Raw genomic sequence first — 18,643 nt, 5'->3', positions numbered from 1 at the left:
GCTTTACAGGGACCCTTGCAGTAATTATCAGAGCTTGTTTTGAGAGAAAACAATAGGTTACTATGGAATGACAGTAAGTACACATCTTCTATTACACGGCAATGAGGAGCCAGAAGTGTAGTAGAAGGCATCGCTCCATCAATTTTAATGGGAGTGAAGCAGTTTATTACACTTCTGACCCTGACTGCCTATACAGACGTCTGGCCCCCTCTGTACTGACAGCAGGCCAGGGGGATGAGCTGATCGTGGGGACCCCCAGCGGCTGACCCCACTGATCAACTACTAATGACCTTCCCTGCGGATAGGTCGTCAACAGTATATACCCAGATTACCCCTTTGAAAAGTGTCTCAGACAACTGACCCCACCAGATCTTGTACCTGAAGCCTGTAGTGATGGGGTGTTACCAGATGACCGAATTACCCCTGTAAGTTTCTGCGTATAATGCGTCCCAGCCCTACACTTGGCATATATGATGGCAAAAGCTAAAGAGAAGCAAAGTTCAACTCATGGAAGTATATATAGTGACAATCTAATGTCAGTGTTGTAACAAAAGAGTAATTCTGTATCTTCACTGAAGAGTTGGGAAAGTTACATTGTGACTGGTTGGATACAAAACATCACTGCTTATGAAAGCAGACCATTCAGGCAAAGTAATGGTGCTCCCTCCCAACCGGCCGGCCCGCGGCAGACCCTGCACTTCTTCACATGACACTCAGGAGGTCGGCAGGATGCTTTCATTCTCTAACAATATTTTAGGTTATAAAGCATTGATCGTGAATTCTGTCCACCGAGACCTCTCCATTTCAAATAGTACAGCCGCTGTTGGGGCTCACATGAGCGTATTATCCGCGAGAGACATGAGCACAGCACGGTACTTGCAGGGTGCCACCAATCGCTATGTACCATCTTGATATGTAGGTGCCCGTAACATGCGCCAAGATAGAACATGCAGCGATTTTTCTTGCACATGTATTTTGCGCAAGTGGAGTGAGCAGCTACATGGCCGCCTAAGAGAGACTGGTACAGTGTAATACCCATGAGCGTAATACGCTGTGGCCATACACCCATTTGCATCCCCCTTAGGCTTCTTCCCGTGACCATATTTGCGCGTGTAAAATTTACGCACGCAAAACACAGGACTATTTTTCCAGCGTTTCGCACAGCAAAGCCCCCCCCCCCCCATATAGAAGTCTAAGGGAGGTGTGTAAATAAGGGGAAGCATGAAACACAAGCACAAAAGAACAGATCTAGACCTCCTTAGGATTAATAGCCTTTTAATCCATGGAAATGGGAGTGTTGCATGTGTGTGAACGGGCCCTGTGTGCACAAACCCTACAATACTATGTAACCTCATCCAACTTCATTAAAGGGGTTGTCCCGCGCCGAAACGGGTTTTTTTTTTTTTTCAACCCCCCCCCCCCCGTTCGGCGCGAGACAACCCCGATGCAGGGACGTACAGACAGCTTACCGGAGCGCTTACCTTGATCCCCGCGCTCCGGTGACTTCTATACTTACCTGTGAAGATGGCCGCCGGGAACCTCTTGCTTCGTGGACCGCAGCTCTTCTGTGCGGTCCACTGCCGATTCCAGCCTCCTGATTGGCTGGAATCGGCACGTGACGGGGCGGAGCTACACGGAGCCGCTCTCTGGCACGAGCGGCTCCATAGAAGACTACAGAAGACCCGGACTGCGCAAGCGCGGCTAATTTGGCCATCGGAGGGCGAAAATTAGTCGGGCTCCATGGGAACGAGGACGCTAACAACGGAGCAGGTAAGTAAAAAACTTTTTATAACTTCTGTATGGCTCATAATTAATGCACAATGTATATTACAAAGTGCATTATTATGGCCATACAGAAGTGTATAGACCCACTTGCTGCCTCGGGACAACCCCTTTAATGCCCAATTATGTTGCACTGCGGCGAATGTATTTGCGCATACGGTTGTCTGAATAAGCCCTTAGGCTGCACAGAACAAGGAAACAGGAGACGCTGATCCCCACCTAATGAAATGCTTCTTGCAAATTTAACATAATAGAAAATGGCAACAAGACTATGCAAGAAAAAAAACCTTTATTGTTTTTCAATCGCATAAAAGTATTTAGACACACAGAAAGAAACACGTGAGCGAGGCTGCAAGACTGCGGACGACACATCAGCATTCATCTTTATTTACAGCTACTACATGAAACAAGAAAGTTCACTTTGTATCTAGAAGTCCTCTCTCTCACACACTGTGGGGCTGCGGAAGAGTTTACCTGAAGACCTTCACAAGAAGACTTTAGCAGGTGGATATCATCACCTCTACATTGGAGACTTCTACAAAGTTGGTGGCCTGCGGCACAGATATTCCGATCCATAACAGGTTTATTTCTGTTGTGGATTGTGACAACAAACGCCACCCGTTTCAATGGGACTAATGCCCTTTCTGACAGTTTTGCCTGATGACGTCTGCTGCACTGACTGTGGGAGCGATGATCAGCTAATCAGCGGGGACTCCGACTGGGGAACCCTCGCCGATCAACTATTAAGGACCAATCCTGAGGAGACTTCATCAATAGTAATTGCCTGGAAAACCTCTTTAGGCTTCATTTACACATTGGCTTTAAATGCGATGTGCACAGTACTTCCACAGCAAGTCTGACTGGTGCCCTTGGGGTAGATTCACACACAGCAGACTTGTAGATATTTCTGTGAAAAATCAAGTTTTCCATCTGAATGGTGTTTTGGTGGCAAGCATATACACTTCTACAAGCCCCATGCAGATGACTGGGACGGTTGTAACAAATCTGATGCCTGATTGCCGAGCCGTTATTGCCTGCAGCTTCACAGGACATCACAGGCTGTAAACATTACAGCCAGGAGACCCGAAGCCGCCGGCAAGAGACCTGCGGGGGAACATGAGCTCTATTATGTTTTTCACATAAAAGTATTAAACTTGGATAACCCCTTTAACACGAACCGCACACGGCCTCAAATACACTAGCTGGATTTGTGGCAGTTTTCTGCTACAATTTGCTCACGTTTACAGAAAAAAGGCCAACGTTACTAAAAAGTGTTTCAGGTCTTACAAAGTGCTACAGTTCTGTGTAACCAATGCAAAAGTACAACTAGCTGGCACATGTAGAGGTAAATACACCCTAACAAAACACAGCATGTCTTAGGCCGTGCTGGTATCAGCCACTCTATGCCACTATGATAAGATTAGGATTTTTTAATCCCGTTCACTGTACTGCAACATCTGGCGGCTGCTGCAAACTACTGTACTGACCGAAATACACAAAGACAAGAGAGAAGGCAGCAATTCATTAAACTGACATTCTTAACATGCAAGATACTCCTGATGAAGAGGTATGCACCGAGAGAGAAACGCCAACTACTAGTAACTTCACTGAAAATTATAGCTATATCTGTTAGGTTGGGGCTGCCACATAAAATAAAGAATAGCACAAGTGGTGCAAATTTTAAAACCACACAAGTTAGGCTTGTGCCTAAATTTGGGACTTGTACACAAAGCACTTAAAGGGGTTGTCTCACGCCAAAACGGTTTCTTTTTTTTTTTTCCATAGGCCCCCCGTTCGGCGCAGGACAACCACAAGGGATGTGTTTAAAAAAAAATTTTTATTACTTACCCGAATCCCCGCTCTGCGACGTCTTCCTTCTTCCTTCACCAAGATGGCCGCCGGGATCTTCACCCACGATGCACCACGGATCTTCTCCCATGGTGCACCGTGGGCTCTGTGCAGTCCATTGCCGATTCCAGCCTCCTGATTGGCTGGAATCGGCACACGTGATGCGGCGGAGCTACGCGATGACGTGTAGAAGGGGGCGGAGCCAGAACGCCGCTCGTGCCTGGACCTAGGAGAAGGGGAGAAGACCGCACAGCGCAAGCGCGTCTAAAAAAGCAAGAAGACATCAGAATTAGACGGATCCATGGAGACGGGGACGCCAGCAACGGAGCAGGTAAGTGAATAACTTCTGTATGGCTCATATTTAATGCACGATGTACATTACAAAGTGCATTAATATGGCCATACAGAAGTGTATAACCCCACTTGCTGCCGCGAGACAACCCCTTTAATCATTGGAACGCGTGAGCGATAACAGAAGAAAAAAAAACAACACACTTTGCAACACGCGATCGACATTCTATTTTCTCAGCTTTGAAGAGCAGATGTAAAGAAGACATTTAAAAACGGTATTTTATACAGTTGGAAACTATTACTAATACAGACATGGAAACATTGAAAGGAGCCTTCATGTAGTGAGCAAAGAAGGCGTCTAACGAGAAGCAGCTAACCGCTGATAGTACATAAGAGCAGACTTCCGGGACCACAAACTCATGTAGCATCTCACTAGTAGTAGTGGCCCGATGATTCTGGTTGTCTGCTGCATGTCACCAGCTAGCATGTATGAGAACAATGGCCCGCTATATGCATGCACCCGCCGGTACTAGTGGACCCGCATACAATGCTCACAGTAAGGCCAGGACAACAGCGCTCCAGCTGATCCCCCCACCCCACCCCCGAAGCGTAATTACTAATAGCTCGTGTGTAATAGGCCACATGGCTTACTGGCCACACGGATCAGTCTGTAACACCAGCAGCATAAAGATAATGTAAAGGGAACTTGTCACCTGCTGAAGACCCCATTTACACCGAAAGAGGATTGCTCAAACGACAGCTTAAGTGACAGTTTTGAGCAGTCACCTTTGCATAATCTATAGTAGCTAAGCAGCTACTTAAGAGCTATGCAGGTAGAGCGGGACACCGGCGCTATCTCTCGACAAACAATACAGCCGTTTTGTATAATCAAACAGCTGTATTGTTCTCCGTGGTTACAGCTGGCATCCCACTTTCAACTACAAGCGGAATACGAGCTGAAAGAATCTTGTCAGCGCTGCCAACTGTGAAAACAGCCTACAACACTGATAAGAGTTCATCGCTCAATTCTAGAAAACTAGAATTGAGCGAGTGACAAATCGTGCGCAAAAACTACCCGGTGTCCGTGCATTTAGACGCAGCAGTTATCACTCAAAAAACGAGAATCGCTCTAAATGGGCTTAAAGCATCAGAAAAAATAAGTTATGGCGCCATCAGGCAAGGCGGTAGCAGGACAGATGCTATACAAGTGTATGGGAGAGCGTTCGCACAGGACTCTGAAAACGGTCAGATTTTCATCCGCCGTGCAGACTTCAGTGGCGGGCGAGTATAAATTAATGGAAAAGACACTCGGCTCTCTGTCATCTTGCTGACAGTGCTAAAATTAGAAAGACCAGCTTGAGAAAGACCCACATGTCGGGTCAAAACGTTGCTGTTATAATCATGGAAGAATAAATGAATTCTGATTGGATTTTCCTGTGCATTTGAGTTGCTGCTACACCTCTGATGCCGCTTTCCTCTTTGGATATATTTGAGTCTGTTGGGATTGGGGTCTGATCCCAAACAAGCGGGCATCTAGCTCACTCCACCCACGTATGGGAGACTGGCGAGTGCAGCTGACAATCCGGTACCTTTAGTTGAAGTCAGTGCCATAAATTAGTTTAACACTTTAGGCAGATGACAGGTTCCATTTAGGGGATCATCTCTTTAGTAAATAAGCTGAATATACCATAGAAAATAGACTGGTACGTGTGAGTGCTACAAAGCCCAACGAGAAGTGGCTGCAAACGCCGAGAGATAGGACATGCCGCCATTTTTCCTGCAATCACAATGCGGGGGAAAAAAAAGACAAGATAAAATTTCGCTCACGTATATGACCCCTACTCATATTCGTGCGTCTCACAACATCTCACACGATTTTACCACCACATACTACTGCAGTGCCCATCAGGTAGACAGAGACATCTGTGTCTGTCCAGGCCTGGAGGGCGCTTTAAGGCTGCGGTCACACCGGGGACAAATCTCACGGTATGACTACAGAGAGATATTCCTGGCAGAAATTCAGCTTCAAAACCCGCGCCATTCACCGTGGGTTTTTAAACAGTTTCGCCGCCTGTATTCCTCTGCGGCGATCTCTCCCCACAGTGAGGAGAGAGGCCGCCGTGGAAACAGCGACATGATTTGACATGCCGCATCTTTGATTTCCCCGCGCACGTCAATTTCAGCGCAGCTTGGTCACAACAGGCTCTCCGCAGCGTGCGGACGAGATTTTTTGCAAGTCTCATCCACTTTGCTGGTTAAACTCGGACTTAAGATTGCCAGCGGAATTACTTGTGGAAAGTTAGCACGAAAATTCCACCCCGTGTGAACCCAGCCTAAACCCTCTTTTTCCACGAGGTTTCATTCCCACAGGACTAAGCAACTTTGGCCCATGGGGGAAAAAAAAAATAACAGTTTTTATTTAGTCTGAATGTCCTTTTTTTTACGTCCGTATTGCAGCCAAAGTCACAGCATTTTTCACAAGCACAAAAAAGACAAGAAAGGCCAATTTTTGCCACTTCCCACTGTCTCCTGGCAACATGCATAGAAAGAAAAAAAAAAAAGTGAATACACATGTAACATGCGGTTTCATTGTGCACAAGTGCAGCACTCACACTGGTGTGATGCCGGCCTAAGAGCGCGTTCACATCTGCGAGATACTCTGCATCCCCATCTTTATCTGCAGGCAGCAAACCAGCAGCAAAGTCCGTTCATACGGCATAGAAGAAACCTGCAAGTCCTGGTCGCAAACTGCGAAGTTTTACATCTGCAGAAGTCTGTTCTTCCTGCAGATTTTTCAGAGGATTGTCTCCTTTAGGGGGCGTACCGTGAAATCTCCCAGTAAAACACAGTTTCTAAGTGATATTCTCCAACGGAAACTTCCTGGCCCATCTGGTTGTACCAATAGACTGAGGCGAGCCTCACACAGCGGTCACATGGCCACAGCTGGAGGGCTCACGCACACGGGTGGGTGTGGCCTTCATATTATTACATGTGTAATAAGCAGTACACAGCAAGTACATATGTACACAGCCTACTTGCTGTGAATGTTAAATCCCCACAGCCTACATTGGTGTATTATGTGTGTAATATCCTCCAAAATACGGTATGCTGCGGTTTTATCACACATGTAATACATGCACACGTAAAATATATATATTTTACACACACATACATGTGTAATACGCAGGTAAAATACGCACGTGTGAGTGAGCCCTGACAGCGAGCATGTTGGCCAGTGCTTGTTACCACTGTGCACACAGGCAGATTATTTGCCTTACGGGAGAAGATTGATCGTTAACATGTTTGTTCACCTCCCAAACAGTTGTCACCGATGGGATGCACAGCTCGCCGTTTCCATGACCAGCAAGCATTTTTATGCCGACAAGGTCTGACCAGTGATTTGTAAAGAGGAAGAACAATGTTCTCCTCATGTGCCCCTAGACCACTTTTGATGCACCCCATGATCTTCTCTCCCTTGGCAGCAGCTGCCTGACACTGGCTGCTCCAGTTAAGCTTACAGAAGTTAAGCAACTAAAATCCCCAAGTTCTTATCCGTGTCAGTGTTTCCCATTTAGTGTGTAATGGGGACATGTATTTCTCTATCCATGTGCATAACCTTATATTTTATCAGTGTTAAACCTCATTCGCTGTTTTTCTGTCTAAGTCTCCAACTTAGGGTGCATTCAGATGACCGTATATCGGCCGGGTTTTCACGCCCAGCCGATATACGTTGTCTCTCTCTGCAGGGGGAGGAGGCTGGAAGAGCTGGGAGCAGTGCTCTGAGCTCCCGCCCCCTCTCTGCCTCCTCTCCACCCCTCTGCACTATTTGCAAGGAGAGAAGGCAAAATGGGGCGGGGCTAAGTTCCAGGAATTAGCTCCGCCCCTCATTGAAAATAGTGCAGGGGGTGGAGAGGGGGCAGGAGCTCAGAGCACTGCCCCAGGCTCTTCCAGCCTCCCCCCCCCCCCGCAGAGAGAGATGCCAAATATCAATCAGCTGGCGTGAAAACCCAGCCGATATACGGTCGTCTGAATGCACCCTCAGGCTGCCTGTACACGGGCGTTGTGCTTTAACGCCGTGGGAGAACACTAAAGTCATGGCAATTTTCCGTGATGTACCTATCATAATGATAGGTTTATTGAGGAAAATTATGGCATGCCGCGATTTTTGTACACCAGCGGAAAATCGCAGCAGACTTCCGCTCGTGTACATCGGGCTGCGCTTTCCATAGTTATCCTATGGAAAGTGTTCATTGTGTTACCTGCGTGCGGATTATTGCCGCAGATAACGCAATGCAGAATCGCCCGTGGACAGGACTTATCCAGATCATCTTGCAATCTCCTTGCGTCCTTTCTTCTGCTAATTTTTTTACATAGTTTTGTCATATACAAATATTGATAGTTTACTGCACAATCCGACTACCAAGTCATTAATAAACATATTAAGAAGAAAAGGGCCAAAATCAGACCCCAGTGGTACCCCACTAGTAACGGTGACCCAATCAGAGTATGGACCATTTATAACCCCCCCCTCACTGAGTCACATTTTCATCCAGACCAAGCATTCCCGTTCTATATACCAACCTTTTATGTGGCACTGTGGGAGAGGTCCAGATCCACAAGATCTAGGGATTCTCCCCGATCTAGCCTAGAACTTACCTCCTCGTAGAAGCTGATCAGGTTGGTTCGACAGGAGCGATTTCTCATAACCCCTTGCTGATATGGAGTTATACAGCCATTTTCCTTGAGGTGCTCCAGGGTAGCATCTCTTAGAAACCCTTCAAACATTTTACCCACAATGGAAGTAAGATTTAAGGCCCATTTAGACACAGCAATTATAAGGGATAATAGTGTCTAAATGTGCCCATCTTTCAGTTTCTGACGAATGACGGTTTTCAGTTCTGCGTGAAAACCATAGTTCGGCATAACAGCTAATAAGCAGTACCGCAGGCCGTGTTCTGTCCAGTAGAGCCGATTACAGCTGATAAACATTGCATCAGCTGTTCTTAGCTGTCACCTCCACCAGCAGAACAGCTGATAAGCAGGACTGCACACTGTCTGCTGTCCATAGTGCTGAATTCTCCACAGGGAGCTAGAGATTACATTGTTTCTTTTAGCAGCCTGTGGCTGAACAATGGAGCTAATTACAGAGCTCAGACCTCCTGTTGAGTTCTGCAATAGTACCCAGAAGCTCGTTTGCATTCAAATGAAACTCAAAGTACTAATAGAAATTAGTGCAGATTAGTACTTTATGCAAAACGATTGCTGATCTTTCAATCTTTTGAAAGATTATCTGTGTAAATGGGCCTTTACCAGCCTGTAGTTTCCAGGTTCACTTTGACCCCTTTTTGAATATTGGCACCATATCGGCTGTGCACCAATCCAATAGAAGAGACCCATCGTTATAAAAGTACTTAAATATAAGAAACAAGGGTCTGTCTATCACATTACTTAAGTCCCTTAAAGCCAGGGGGTGTATGGGACATGACAGAGTTGCTGTAGGGATTCCAGTTGGGACGTGGGGATTGAACCGCCATTAGTGATGTGACAACCGCTGGATACGATGTCTATGACATGTGTAGTGTTCTGTCAGTAAGGATCGGGCTTCCTACAGGGGTACTGAAGTCAGAGCCTACAGCCATAAAGTATGACGACACGTGGGGCGGTAATGCCGCAGATAAGACGCTGATAGTTGTGCAATCATGAGCCTCGTGGCTGCCAAGAGATGGTGAGAAGAGACATACAAGTCGCGAGGGGCACTGTTTGATGAGAAGTGTATTTTGAGTCACAGAATGAGTTTAGCGTACGGTCACCAAATACTGCAAGTTTATCATGTAATGAAAAAGTACGATAACTCTCCTGTAGAGAGAAACCATGTTTAACCCCTTAATGACGCGGTCCTTTCCCCCGCCCCTCCCCCCCCCCCCCCCTTTAAAAAAAATAAATACATAAATCGTAACTCCTTTATCCATCGACGTCGCTGTATTCGGGCTTGTTTTTTGCGGACGAGTTGTATTTTTCAATGGTGCTATCTATATAAAAGTACCATAAAATGTACTAAAAACTTTTTACAAATTCTAAGTGGAATGAAAAGCAGAAAAAAAAGAAGACATTCCACCATCATTCAGGGCGTCTTGTTTCTACGACACACAAACTGCAACAAAAGTGACATGATAGCTTTATTCTATGGGTCAGTACGATTACTTCCATACCAAACTTTTGTAGGTTTTTTTTTTTTTGCTGTACTACTTTTAATTTTTAAGAATTATTCTCTGCCGCCATCTTCTGCACGCAATAACTTTTTTTATTTTTGCATCAACGTAGTTGTGTGAGGACTCATTTTTTGTGAGAGATCCTGTAGTTTACATTGGTACCATTTTGAAATACATATGACTTTTTGATCGCTTTTTATGGCATTTTTTCCTGGGAGACAGGGTGACTGAAAAAGTGCATTTCTGGCGGGGTTTTTTTGGGGGGGACGATGTTCACTGTGCGAAGTAAATAATGCACTACTTTGATAGATCAGACTTTTTAAGAAACGCGGCAATACTAAATATGTTTTTTTTATTTAGGAGTTATATATATATATATATTTTTTATTATAGCTACAACGGGGGTGATTTGACAGGGTGCCATGACACCCGCACTGCTCCATGCAATCTCAAGCAGGGGATGGTGGTGGGGCGTACGGGGCCCCTGAACATCATTTGGGGGATTAAAAGCCGCTGTCAGAATTGATAGCTGTTGCCCGCGGGCGTCAGGTGCTTTATAGGGAATCTGGCACCTCCGAACAGCATCTTAAATTAAAGGGGTTGTCCCGCGGCAGCAAGTGGGTCTATACACTTCTGTATGGCCATATTAATGCACTTTGTAATGTACATTGTGCATTAATTATGAGCCATACAGAAGTTATCAAAAGTTTTTCACTTACCTGCTCCGTTGCTGGCGTCCTCGTCTCCATGGTTGCCATCTAATTTTCGCCGTCTAATGGCCAAATTAGACGCGCTTGCGCAGTCCGGGTCTTCTTATCTTCTCAATGGGGCTCCGTGTAGCTCCGCCCCGTCATGTGCCGATTCCAGCCAATCAGGAGGCTGGAATCGGCAATGGACCGCACAGAAGCCCTGCGGTCCACGGAGGGAGAAGATGCCGGCGGCCATCTTCACCGGGTAAGTAAGAAGTCACCGGAGCGCGGGGATTCAGGTAAGCGCTGTCCGGTTATCTTTTTTAACCCCTGCATCGGGGTTGTCTTGCGCCGAACGGGGGGGGGGGGGGGGGGGGGGGGGGTTGAAAAAAAAAATCCGTTTCAGCGCGGGACAACCCCTTTAAGTTATGGGAACAGGCACCCGCTCCCCCATCCCTCTTTTCAGACCGCTGTCTGATCATTTATGCCAAGTCTGTAGAATCGTTGTGCCGTGTACCAGCGTGGGGGGCGGCATGAATCGTATTTAGGGTGGATGGCGACATATCCCACTCTCTCTGCTAGGAGTGGTGAGAAGAAGGGGCTGCGGTGTCAGCAGGAAAAGAGTGTAAAATATATTTATATCTATGGAAAAGCATAGAGAGAGAGGGGGAAAAAAAACAAAAACAAAAAACCCTTTAATTGCCTTCTATAAAGGACATGTTCACACTGGGTGGCTTTGCTGTGGAATGTCCGCAGTAGATCCGCAGCTGAAAGTCTGTATCAAATCCCGCACCCATGTCAATTCATTAATATCGACGACTGTCAGCATAAAAACAACCACATGGCTGGATCACGAGATCCTCACGAAGTGTAAATGCTTACCGCTTCACATAGAATAAGTGTACTGTATATTAGATTGTGAGCTCTTAGGGCCAGGGAGTGTACTGTATACTAGGTTATAAAACTCAAGAAGAAGAAGAGGAAAAAACAAACAAACAGCAGTGGAACGCATGATGACATCACAAGTCACATGATGTTACAGGGCTTATGACATTAGAGACAGCACATGACATCATAACTGGCACAGAATGTGACAGTTCTAAAGCGGAACTATCTTGTGTCACTCCAGCAGGACAGCCTGACGAGGACGGGTGCAGGTAAGTAGCTCCTCCCTCAGGGCTGAGGCCGTGTTCACACATCGTGTAGACGGGGGAAGGGGGGGGGGGTGAAGTTTAGAACTGCACCATTTTATCACCCAAAAATCTCAGCACAGACACCTGTATGACGCGTTATTGGCTGCGATCATCAGGACTAAAAATTTAAAATAAAATTAAAATCTCTCTTTTTAAAGTTTTTTTGTTTTTTGCTTTAAAAGAACTGATCTTCGACCTGATTTTATGTGCACATCTGGGCACCGTGTATTTTGCCTCTCCGAAAAGAACAAAATGCGCCATGTGTGAACCCGGACTCACAGGGGTTTCCTATAGCACTATAGTAGAAAGGCAGGGAGCCTTAAGCCCGGGGCCTGAGGGCGGAGAGGCAGGGAGCCTTAAGCCCGGGGCCTGAGGGCGGAGAGGCAGGGAGCCTTAAGCCCGGGGCCTGAGGGCGGAGAGGCAGGGAGCCTTAAGCCCGGGGCCTGAGGGCGGAGAGGCAGGGAGCCTTAAGCCCGGGGCCTGAGGGCGGAGAGGCAGGGAGCCTTAAGCCCGGGGCCTGAGGGCGGAGAGGCAGGGAGCCTTAAGCCCGGGGCCTGAGGGCGGAGAGGCAGGGAGCCTTAAGCCCGGGGCCTGAGGGCGGAGAGGCAGGGAGCCTTAAGCCCGGGGCCTGAGGGCGGAGAGGCAGGGAGCCTTAAGCCCGGGGCCTGAGGGCGGAGAGGCAGGGAGCCTTAAGCCCGGGGCCTGAGGGCGGAGAGGCAGGGAGCCTTAAGCCCGGGGCCTGAGGGCGGAGAGGCAGGGAGCCTTAAGCCCGGGGCCTGAGGGCGGAGAGGCAGGGAGCCTTAAGCCCGGGGCCTGAGGGCGGAGAGGCAGGGAGCCTTAAGCCCGGGGCCTGAGGGCGGAGAGGCAGGGAGCCTTAAGCCCGGGGCCTGAGGGCGGAGAGGCAGGGAGCCTTAAGCCCGGGGCCTGAGGGCGGAGAGGCAGGGAGCCTTAAGCCCGGGGCCTGAGGGCGGAGAGGCAGGGAGCCTTAAGCCCGGGGCCTGAGGGCGGAGAGGCAGGGAGCCTTAAGCCCGGGGCCTGAGGGCGGAGAGGCAGGGAGCCTTAAGCCCGGGGCCTGAGGGCGGAGAGGCAGGGAGCCTTAAGCCCGGGGCCTGAGGGCGGAGAGGCAGGGAGCCTTAAGCCCGGGGCCTGAGGGCGGAGAGGCAGGGAGCCTTAAGCCCGGGGCCTGAGGGCGGAGAGGCAGGGAGCCTTAAGCCCGGGGCCTGAGGGCGGAGAGGCAGGGAGCCTTAAGCCCGGGGCCTGAGGGCGGAGAGGCAGGGAGCCTTAAGCCCGGGGCCTGAGGGCGGAAAGGCAGGGAGCCTTAAGCCCGGGGCCTGAGGGCGGAAAGGCAGGGAGCCTTAAGCCCGGGGCCTGAGGGCGGAAAGGCAGGGAGCCTTAAGCCCGGGGCCTGAGGGCGGAAAGGCAGGGAGCCTTAAGCCCGGGGCCTGAGGGCGGAAAGGCAGGGAGCCTTAAGCCCGGGGCCTGAGGGCGGAAAGGCAGGGAGCCTTAAGCCCGGGGCCTGAGGGCGGAAAGGCAGGGAGCCTTAAGCCCGGGGCCTGAGGGCGGAAAGGCAGGGAGCCTTAAGCCCGGGGCCTGAGGGCGGAAAGGCAGGGAGCCTTAAGCCCGGGGCCTGAGGGCGGAAAGGCAGGGAGCCTTAAGCCCGGGGCCTGAGGGCGGAAAGGCAGGGAGCCTTAAGCCCGGGGCCTGAGGGCGGAAAGGCAGGGAGCCTTAAGCCCGGGGCCTGAGGGCGGAAAGGCAGGGAGCCTTAAGCCCGGGGCCTGAGGGCGGAAAGGCAGGGAGCCTTAAGCCCGGGGCCTGAGGGCGGAAAGGCAGGGAGCCTTAAGCCCGGGGCCTGAGGGCGGAAAGGCAGGGAGCCTTAAGCCCGGGGCCTGAGGGCGGAAAGGCAGGGAGCCTTAAGCCCGGGGCCTGAGGGCGGAAAGGCAGGGAGCCTTAAGCCCGGGGCCTGAGGGCGGAAAGGCAGGGAGCCTTAAGCCCGGGGCCTGAGGGCGGAAAGGCAGGGAGCCTTAAGCCCGGGGCCTGAGGGCGGAAAGGCAGGGAGCCTTAAGCCCGGGGCCTGAGGGCGGAAAGGCAGGGAGCCTTAAGCCCGGGGCCTGAGGGCGGAAAGGCAGGGAGCCTTAAGCCCGGGGCCTGAGGGCGGAAAGGCAGGGAGCCTTAAGCCCGGGGCCTGAGGGCGGAAAGGCAGGGTGCCTTAAGCCCGGGGCCTGAGGGCGGAAAGGCAGGGTGCCTTAAGCCCGGGGCCTGAGGGCGGAAAGGCAGGGTGCCTTAAGCCCGGGGCCTGAGGGCGGAAAGGCAGGGTATACTTTTTACTGTATATTAGATTACAGACTAAGGAACAGGCTGTGTTTTTTTATTTCTGCACAGCATTAGCTGTCCAGAGTCTATAATTACATACATCTATACAGCACTATACAGCAGGACAGATTAGATCCAGGGTGATAGCCGATCACCGCATTTGGGGTCAGGAAGGAATTTTTGTCCCCCTGAGGTAGAACTCTCCGGGTGGTTTTCGCCTTCCTCTGGATCTTTGGGTCCAGCGGCTCTCATCTCATCGCTGAGGCCCAATATTACAGAAATAGTTTTATCATACATATAATATAGTGTATCAGCTCCCAAAGACACAGCGGCAGCTGCTGCAGGGCAGGAACTATAGGGGCTCCATATAGAGAGTTGCGAACCTATAACTCCACCTACAGCGATGTCATCATGTCAGCTCCTACCTCCAGTTACAAGTGTTATGGGGTTTAGTCTCTGATGGGGACGCCAACATTGTCTGTGTCCCCGCGGCTACACAACAGACTACCTGAAGGCTGAAGACAGCGACAAGAAGAGTTACTGAGTACAGAAGACACAGGGGTCTCGTAAAAGTAGAACACAGACTAAAGGGGTCATTCGCAGGGATGCAAAAAGTAGTCATGGTGACCCAATAAAACATGGAAGGGAGCGCCACGCAGCAAGGACCGGTATTAGCAAGTAATGGCCACATTTACACGCAACGATTATGGTTCAGTGCTAACACGGCCAACGACTGAACAATAAAAGATAATTCAATCGCTTATCATTCATTGTATGCAAGCATAAATATCACCGTTGGCGCGTTCGCTAGGCGTTCGGTTTAAACAGCGCTCGTTCCGTCGTTCTCATTCACTGGGCAGCGAACCGAACAACCCAACAATCCTGCTTAAATAAAACTCAAAACAACATTTACTTTGTATTTAAACTGACCGCCCGAGTGACTGAGAAACTGTAAGACCCAGAAGACGGGAGTGCTTCATGCTGTTCTGCAGCAAGAGGATAGTTGCAGCGACTTGCGTACGTCTCAATAAATCTGATGCATTTGATCGGCAGTTTCTGGATGTTTCGCAGGGTTACACCCATAATTGTAAATCCTCATAAGTAATTAGTGTTCCTATTACGAGGCAAGGCGCACAGTACCGGATTTTGTATATATCTGTCATATAATATTTCTCATCCAATACAAAGTAGTGTGTCTGCGACTATTGCACGGTGCAGTCTGTATCTCTCCAGCTGTAGTAAGAGGAGGCCGGAGCAGCGCTCAGCCTCATCCATACCACCAGTCACACAGCTCTCAGGATGCTCCTCTCTCCAGCTGTAGTAAGAGGAGTAAGAGGAGGTCAGAGCAGCGCTCAGCCTCATCCAAATCACCAGTCACACAGCTCTCAGGATGCTCCTCTCTCCAGCTGTAGTAAGAGGAGGTCAGAGCAGCGCTCAGCCTCATCCAAATCACCAGTCACACAGCTCTCAGAATGCTCCTCTCACCAGCTGTAGTAAGAGGAGGCCGGAGCAGCGCTCAGCCTCATCCATACCACCAGTCACACAGCTCTCAGGATGCTCCTCTCTCCAGCTGTAGTAAGAGGAGGTCAGAGCAGCGCTCAGCCTCATCCAAATCACCAGTCACACAGCTCTCAGGATGCTCCTCTCGCCAGCTGTAGTAAGAGGAGGCCAGAGCAGCGCTCAGCCTCATCCAAATCACCAGTCACAGCTCTCTGGATGCTCCTCTCACCAGCTGTAGTAAGAGGAGGCCGGAGCAGCGCTCAGCCTCATCCACATCACCAGTCACAGCTCTCTGGATGCTCCTCTCACCAGCTGTAGTAAGAGGTGGCTGGAGCAGCGCTCAGCCTCATCCCCATCACCAGTCACGCAGCTCTCTGGATGATCCTCACCAGCTTGTCACGTTCCTGCAGGCCGTATGAACATGAACAGCGACCTACACTAACGCAACCTCTAGCCGGCTGACCGAGAAACGGAAAGGGAATATATGAACGAACACCAAACACACCAAAACATAAACCGAAAGTGCAGATGACAAAAACCAACAGCTGGCAAGATACTTACCAAATGCACTAATACACAAGCAGATGGTAACAGGAAGACGTACGAGGTACTGTTTTGTACTTTGGCCAAAACATGTAAGCTCACAAGCCCATGTCAAGGGTCCCTGTTGACTTGTGAGTCCTTGGGCTGGGTTCCCACAGGGCGGATTTGCCACGGAAATTCCATGCGGAATGTCCATTTAGTTCAGCCTGTTTCCACCCCCCACCCCCTGCTCCTTGTTGATCCAGAGGAAGGCAAAAAAGAAAACAATGAGGCAGAAGCCAATTTAGCTCATTTTGGGGGGAGGGGGAGGGGGGAAATTCCTTCCCAACTCCAAGTAGGGGATAACTATTATGCAAGACAACTCCTTTAAGGGGCTGTCCAGGACGTCCCCTATAGTCAGTCTATGCTGAGCATAGACTATCAATATATCATCAGCAGGGATGCACCAAGCAGGATATCTGCTTATCACCAAAGCGCTGGAAGCAGGTAGCTCAGTCCATAGCGCAGTGGCCCAGATTGGTACTGCAGACATAACTCCTAATAATTTCAATAGAAACTGTACCTGCAGTACCAAACTGGGCCACAGCAATATGGACAGCGCTATCTGCTTCCAGCACTGTCTACACTCACAGCAGGGATCGCCAACGGCAGATACCCACCAATCAACTACTACTAACCTAGCCGGAGGATAGATCAATACTAAAACCCCCAACAACCCCTTTAAGCCAGAGGGCTGCCATCTGTGAGCCCACCACGCCAGTCGTACCGCGACTCACAACAGAACACTGGAGGAAACATTCAAACGAAAAAACGGTCACCAGCAAACATGAGTCACCAAGTTCTTCGAGGAGTTGCGGAAAGTTCTGCTCACTTCTGTCACTTCCTGGAAAAGTTGGGTGACCGCCGTTAGGGCGCCACTTTACAGAGGTGTAATCAGCAGAACTCCACCCTCTGCAGGGTGGCATCATCTGGCCATCCAGGAAAGTGAAGCACCAGCCACATGTAGGGCAGTAAAGCCAGCTATGCCAGGCATCACCCAGCTTTCCCAAGGGCAGGGAGGAGTAAGGCATAGTGAAGGACTAGCATGCACATGTCATGTCCCTCCAGGCTGCTTGTACAGCAGCAGTGCCAGGAGGAGCGACAGAGGCACAACAAGCACTACTCACCAGGTTGAAGACCGTGTCCACCAGGTCCCGGGTGCTCACCTCCCCGACCTCCAGCAGCCCGCTGAGCACCGCGAACTTCATCCGGATACCCCTTATAGGCACCCCCGGGCCTAGAGCTTGCGCCCCTCCAGGGTCGGGGCCCTCGGCGGCGGCCCTCCTCTCTTCACCTGTTGTCTGCACCTGTCTCTCCTGGCCGGCCATGGCTGAGTGCAGGGACACAGGGCCCGCCGTGCCGTGCTGTCACCTGGAGGAGCTCTCGGCGGGTACACAGGTCCTGTGCGGGCGGTGGGACTGAGCTGTAGACCGGCACTGGCGCTACAACACCGGGACCACCGCCTCCTGTCAGGTGCGCCGGGTGACCCCCTCCCTCCTCGCACTCACTGCAGCGTCCTAGGAAGTGGCCGTCGTCTCCTCCTGCTCCGCCATGCTATTGGTGTCTGTCACTACTGCCCCTGCCGCTATTGGTGGGTTTCTGTCAGTGCTCAGCTCTCATTGGTCCGCTTCTATTTCCAGCGCTCTGATAGGCCAGCGCTGCAGCCTGCTAGTTCCCTCCTGCCCGCAGGTAAGAGGCAGCGCGCCATGGCATCACAAGGGCAGAGCGAGCCGGTGAGCTGCTCCTAACACGTGGTGCCCTGTGCTGGGCGGGGCCTCCGTCCTGTCCCTGTCCTCCACAGGGGGCAGTGCTGGGGGCTTCCTCACTGCCATAAGACACATGGGGTACAATGTATCAATAGAGGCGCAGCTGCAGATCACTGCAACTTTCTGGCTACATTGGTGTTGATTAAAAAGCTCTATTTAGTTATTCTACTCATTTATGTAATTAATGACCCGAAATCCTATTTTTTTCTGCCAAACTGCACTTTTTTCTGGCAAACTCTCTCTAGAGTTGTTCGGACGCCCGCTGAAGAACTGTCCACATTCATCCTTGAGAAGGTGTTTGCATGTATATAGAGGTGCAGGGCGGAGTGTGCAGGGTAACCGCCCAAAGTAATGGGGTGGACTTGCTGTGCGCCGTCAATCGCCAGGCACTATTTTGGCACGCGTAATACACGCCAAGATAGAACATGCTGCCATCTACATTGCACATGTATTTTGCGCAATATATGTGAGTG

At 50.2% G+C, this 18,643-nt stretch overlaps 1 protein-coding gene across 2 annotated transcripts in view; it reads right to left on the bottom strand.

Annotated features, from left to right (window-relative positions):
- LRBA (LPS responsive beige-like anchor protein) overlaps positions 1-17,929 on the bottom strand; it is a 503,130-nt gene extending 485,201 nt beyond the window's left edge. For both annotated transcript variants that reach the window (XM_066573657.1, XM_066573658.1), the window contains exon 1: positions 17,532-17,929. In XM_066573657.1, the coding sequence (XP_066429754.1) occupies positions 17,532-17,732 (201 nt within the window). In that variant the 5' untranslated portion in view covers positions 17,733-17,929. The remainder of the gene's footprint in view (positions 1-17,531) is intronic.
- Between the last annotated feature and the right edge of the window lie 714 nt (positions 17,930-18,643).

Source organism: Eleutherodactylus coqui, chromosome 7, assembly GCF_035609145.1.
Source record: "Eleutherodactylus coqui strain aEleCoq1 chromosome 7, aEleCoq1.hap1, whole genome shotgun sequence".
In the NCBI taxonomy this organism is placed as follows: domain Eukaryota; kingdom Metazoa; phylum Chordata; class Amphibia; order Anura; family Eleutherodactylidae; genus Eleutherodactylus; species Eleutherodactylus coqui.
The sequence above is the reverse complement of the archived record's forward strand: the minus strand, read 5'-3'. Positions and strand labels throughout refer to the sequence as shown.